Raw genomic sequence first — 5,439 nt, 5'->3', positions numbered from 1 at the left:
TTGTTTGTCCAAGGTCAACCAGGTTGCTGATGAAGACTACGACTTCTGATTTATAATCTAATGACTTTTCCATTCTACCATCCTGATTCTAGTGTCATTTCCAGACCTTTTAAAAACTCTTTGTATATCCCAACATAAATGTCATATAATATTAAAGTCATAATAATGATTGTTGCTTAAGCTTGGGAGAAAAATTTCCTAGAAGAGATCATTCCATTACTTTCTAAAAAATTCTCAGCTGTAACCATGTAGCTTTTGGGACACAAGACCTCTTTCTGGTACCTCCTTTTCAGGTTTCACCCTTTTCCTGGATTCTCCACGTGGGCTAACAGTATCTCCATCCACCCTGTGGGCCATGCTACACTTCTCTTGACTCTTCACTCAATCATCATATTCAGCTACCAAGTTCTTTAATCCTACCTTCAAAATATCTTTGATCCCAAATAACTCCCATTCTGCTCATTTCCACTGTCACCGTTCAGATTTAAACCCTTATCTCTTTTCTGAAATTTGCCCATAAACCATGATTCTAATTCTCCTCACTCTATCCTCCTTCCTGTGACTTGAAATTATTGTTGGAAAACTTTGCTTCGATCGTGATTCTTCCCCACTTAAAAACCTTTATTGACTCTTTGTTTACAGGCAGGGTAACATGCAAACATGTTAACAAGTTATGTGAGACTTTCCACACCTACACTCGACATCTCTTTCTTCTCATTTCCTTCCTGTCGTTCGCTCTGTGCTGTACCTACAGTGGACAAATCCCTGACTCACCATTCCTTGGATGTGTTACGTATGTCCAAATGTCTGTGCCCTTGTTTGTGGCCAACTTCTTTCCCTTTACATGCCCAGATCCATCTATAAAGTCCTAATCAATTTCTAGGACTCAGTTCAAATAAAATTTCCCTGCTACCCTCATGCCCTCAAGGAATTTCTCAGAAGCCTCTCTCTGTTTTCCATCATGTTAGCCATTCCTTTATTTCAGCCCTTTCATATTATGTTTTAAGTATTCATTTTGTAGCTGGTATTTGGGAAACAGAGTTAAATGGGCTTCGTGGGAAGGGTCAGGTCCCCATAAATTAACCCTAAGTTATTTGATTAAATGTAACTAGAATGAAAACTTGCGCAGCCCACACTCTGAATTAGTAACATTTAGACTTCTCTACCTTTCAAAAAATATCTTCCAAGCTTCCAGGGGGAGAGGGCAAACTTAATTATTTTCTTAAAAGGCAGGAGGGAGTAAAAGGACCCAGCACCAGTTCTACATATATTCAGCATTATTAGGTACTAGAGTCTCATTTATATAATCACTCAAGCGGACACAGGTAGAGTAACAAAGGGTTGACCTGAGTGATAGAATACATGTGATTTGATGGGCCATTCCAAACTCTGCCTGCTCTCCCACTATTTTAAGAGCAGGTGTTTGTGTGTGTGTGTGTGTGTTTGCATATACCTCACGTTCTCCTTGATTAGTACAGCTGTTCTAACCTTTTCCTTTAACTGACAATGTAAAAATATGAATATTCACCGCAACACCTAAAAATACTTCTGCACCGAAAAGCCCAAGCCTGTTGGACACTTCCTCCTTAGGCACCACTGCAGATCCTCTCTGCTTCACCTGTTTCTGCTTTCAGCCACTGCTCTGGTGACCAGTGTTGAGCAGGCTCCAATCACATTCCCTCTGAAGCAATCCCATATGTTGCCCTATGGTCAGAGAACATGCTCTTTATAATTTTGGAAGGCTTGTTTCGTAGCCCGGCATATGATCCATTTTGGTAAAAATTCCATGTGCACTTGAAAAGAATGAATATTTTGCCACTGTTCAGGAATTCCCGATAGAAGCCAATAAGGTTAATTTTGTTATTTCTGTTATTTTATTTTCCATCATGTGGATTCTTTGTCTGCTTGTTACTGCACATTATCAGTTACTGATGGTCTCCTAAAAGGATTGCAGATTTTACTATTTCTCCTTTTATTTTTTTGTCCTATATATTTTGAAGCTACATTATTAGGATGTATAAAAATTTAGAATTTTTATCTTCTCCTTGTAGATTAAACTCTTAATCATTATAAAATATTCCTCTCTTGTTTTACTGTTGAATCTTCCCTAAGTGTATATTTGGAAACTATGCTATTAGGTGCATAAAAATTTAGAATTGTTATGTTTTTCTTACAGGTTTAACTGTTAATCATTGTGAAATGTTCCTCTTTAACTCTGGTATTGAATCTTACCTAAGATCTTTGTCTTCTCCAGCTTTCTTCTGGTTAGTGTTTTCATGGTATTCCTGTTTCAGTGTCTTACTTTCGTCCTTGTGTTTAAGATGTGCCTCTCACATGTACCATATATTTTTATTTTTATTATATCCACTTTACCATTTATTGTCCAGTTACATTTAATATAGTTATATTTTGTCTATCATCTTTTTTTTTTTTTTTTTTTATGATTCAGAACTATTTTATTACAATATCACCAGTTTTAAATTAGACAATATCATGGATGTTTATGTTTACAAATAATACATAAAATTAGAGTGATGTTTCATTTGTCTTGCTTTTCCAGGGCATAGAAAATTCACACAGCATAGAGAAGGTGTCATACTAGCTTAAGTTTATCAGAATTTCTTTTCTTGTTAATTTTTTTTTAATTTTATTTAATTGTTTATTTTTTTATTGAGGAATAATTGACATATAACATTATATTAGTTTCAAGTGTACAACTTAATGATTCAATACTTTTATACATTGCAAAATGTTTCCCACAGTAAGTCTAGTTAAAGTCTGTCAGCATACATTACTACAAATTTTTTTCTTTCGATGAGGACTTTAAAAATTTAATCTCGGCTCGCTGCCCCGAGCCTCCCATGCCGGCGGGCCAGCCGTGCGGCCGGGCTGGCGCGCGGGGAGCGGGCGGGGGTGGGGGTGGGGGGTCGCGGGAAGTTCCGGTTCCGGTTGTTTGTGCAGCTGCAGCAGCGGCTCTGGGAAAGATGGTGGCCCGGGGGGGTTTCCAGTCTGTGGCTCCGAGCGGCGACGCTGGAGACTCAGGAGGGGCGGGCACGGCGGCTGCCTTGGGTCTGGGCGGGAATCCGGGGCCTCCGGTGCGAATGGGCCCGGCGCCGGGTCAAGGGCTGTACCGCTCCCCGATGCCCGGAGCGGTCTATCCGAGACCAGGTATGCTACCAGGCAGCCGAATGACACCTCAGGGACCTTCCATGGGACCCCCTGGCTATGGGGGGAAACCTTCAGTCCTACCTGGCCTGGCCCAGTCAGGGATGGACCAGTCCCTCAAGAGACCTGCACCTCAGCAGACCCAGCAGGTCCAGCAGCAGGCGGTCCAAAATCGGAACCACAATGCAAAGAAAAAGAAGATGGCTGGCAAAATTCTACCTCAAAGGATTCGTGAACTGGTACCAGAATCCCAGGCCTATATGGATCTCTTGGCTTTTGAAAGGAAACTGGACCAGACTATCATGAGGAAACAGCTAGATATCCAGGAAGCCTTGGAACGTCCCATCAAGAAAAAACGGAAGCTGCGAATTTTCATTTCTAACACTTTCAATCCGGCAAAGTCAGATGCTGAGAATGGGGAAGGGACGGTGGCTTCCTGGGAGCTTCGGGTAGAAGGACGGCTCCTGGAGGATTCAGCCTTTTCCAAATATGATGCCACCAAACAAAAGAGGAAGTTCTCTTCTTTTTTTAAGTCCGTGGTGATCGAACTGGACAAAGACCTGTATGGGCCAGATAACCATCTGGTGGAATGGCACAGGACCGCCACTACCCAGGAGACAGATGGCTTCCAGGTGAAGCGGCCAGGACATGTGAATGTATGGTGTACTGTCCTGCTGATGCTGGATTACCAGCCTTCTCAGTTTAAATTAGACCCTCGTCTGGCTCTGCTACTGGGCATCCACACCCAGACCCGTCCAGTGATCAAGCACTGTGGCAATATATTAAGACGCGTAAGCTCCAGGACCCACCTGAGCAGGAGTTTGTTATCTGTGACAAGTACCTCCAGCAGATCTTTGAGTCTCAACCTATGAAGTTTTCAGAGATCCCCCAACAGCTCCACGCCTTGCTTATGCCACCAGAGCCCATCATCATTAATCATGTCATCAGTGTTGACCCGAATGATCAGAAAAAGACAGCTTGTTATGACATTGATGTGGAAGTGGATGATACCTTGAAGACCCAGATGAATTCTTTTCTGCTGTCTACTGCCAGCCAGCAGGAGATTGCTACTCTAGACAACAAGATCCATGAGACAATAGAAACTATCAATCAGCTGAAGACCCAGCGAGAGTTCATGCTGAGCTTTGCCAGAGACCCTCAGGGTTTCATCAGTGACTGGCTTCAGTCCCAGTGCCGGGACCTCAAGACCATGACTGATGTGGTGGGTAACCCAGAGGAAGAGCGCCGAGCTGAGTTCTACTTCCAGCCTTGGGCACAGGAGGCCGTGTGCCGATGCTTCTGCTCCAAGGTGCAGCAGAGACGACAAGAATTAGAGCAAGCCCTGGGAATCCGAAAGACATAGGGCTTCTCCCACAGCCCTGATTTGGCTGCACCGATTTCTTTATTTGGGCCCTGTGCTGCCTGCCTCATAGCACCTGCCTTGGTCTTGCTTGGGGCCTTCCAGGGGATGCTGTTGGTTCTAGGACAACACCAGAATGAAGAGGGTCTCACATGATACCTGTTACCCTCTTCTCCCACCCCATCCCTTCCTACCCCCAGCTTCCCTTTGCCCCACAAAGTTCCCATGTGCCTGTACCCTCCCCTGGTCTGCATAGGACCTCTAGATAGTATTAGAGAGAGAACCTGTAGTGGTAATCAATGCATTGAATGGATTGGGCCTACGGCCAAGTGGTCTTCAAGGGGACCAGCTACACTGATCCTGCCCTTCAGAGACCCGGGAGTTGGGAGCTTTAGCCCCTTCTCCGAGACTCAGGCCTGGGGGCACTCTATAAGCTAGTTGATCTTGGCTTTCCTGATAACAGAATACAGTTGCCTTCCTTCCCAGGTTTGGAGCAAACTGTCCCTTCACTTGTTGCCCTCTAGCACTAAAGGAATCCTGGATCTTGGGCTCCACTGAGCCCCAGGTCAGTCTGCAGCCCTCTGGATTGGCCTGCTGTCTCAGTGCTTCTCTTACTCCCTCGTAGGGGGTCCACATCAGTATTGGAGTTAGTTCTCTTAGTATTGCTCCCTCTCGCCACACTCCCTGTAGCTGCTTTTTAGGATTCCCTCCTATCTGTCCTAACCCAGGGCATTTGAGCGGGGGAATCTTGCCTTTCTCTGTCAGAGCCCCAAGGGCCCTCACCTAGGGTACTGTCATTGCCAGCAGAGGCTGTTCCTTTCTGCTGTTGCTTGGAGATGTGACTCATTCATTCATTCCACCCTGCCTCCCCCATCCTTTCATGGAGAAACAGGCCTAAAATCAAACGGGTAAAA

The 5,439-nt window shown here is 44.5% G+C and overlaps 1 protein-coding gene across 1 annotated transcript; it reads left to right on the top strand.

Moving 5' to 3' along the window:
- Positions 1-2,984: 2,984 nt before the first annotated feature.
- On the top strand, positions 2,985-4,528 carry LOC309818839 (SWI/SNF-related matrix-associated actin-dependent regulator of chromatin subfamily D member 1-like; the record flags this gene model as incomplete). Its single annotated transcript, XM_082648796.1, is given in 2 exon segments — positions 2,985-3,924; positions 3,927-4,528. Coding segments are annotated over 2 exon segments (1,542 nt in total).
- Positions 4,529-5,439: the final 911 nt, after the last annotated feature.

Source organism: Grampus griseus (assembly GCF_964374135.1).
Source record: "Grampus griseus genome assembly, chromosome: 2".
In the NCBI taxonomy this organism is placed as follows: Eukaryota; Metazoa; Chordata; class Mammalia; order Artiodactyla; family Delphinidae; genus Grampus; species Grampus griseus.
Note: the sequence above shows the minus strand (reverse complement) of the source record. Positions and strands in the feature narration are given on the sequence as shown.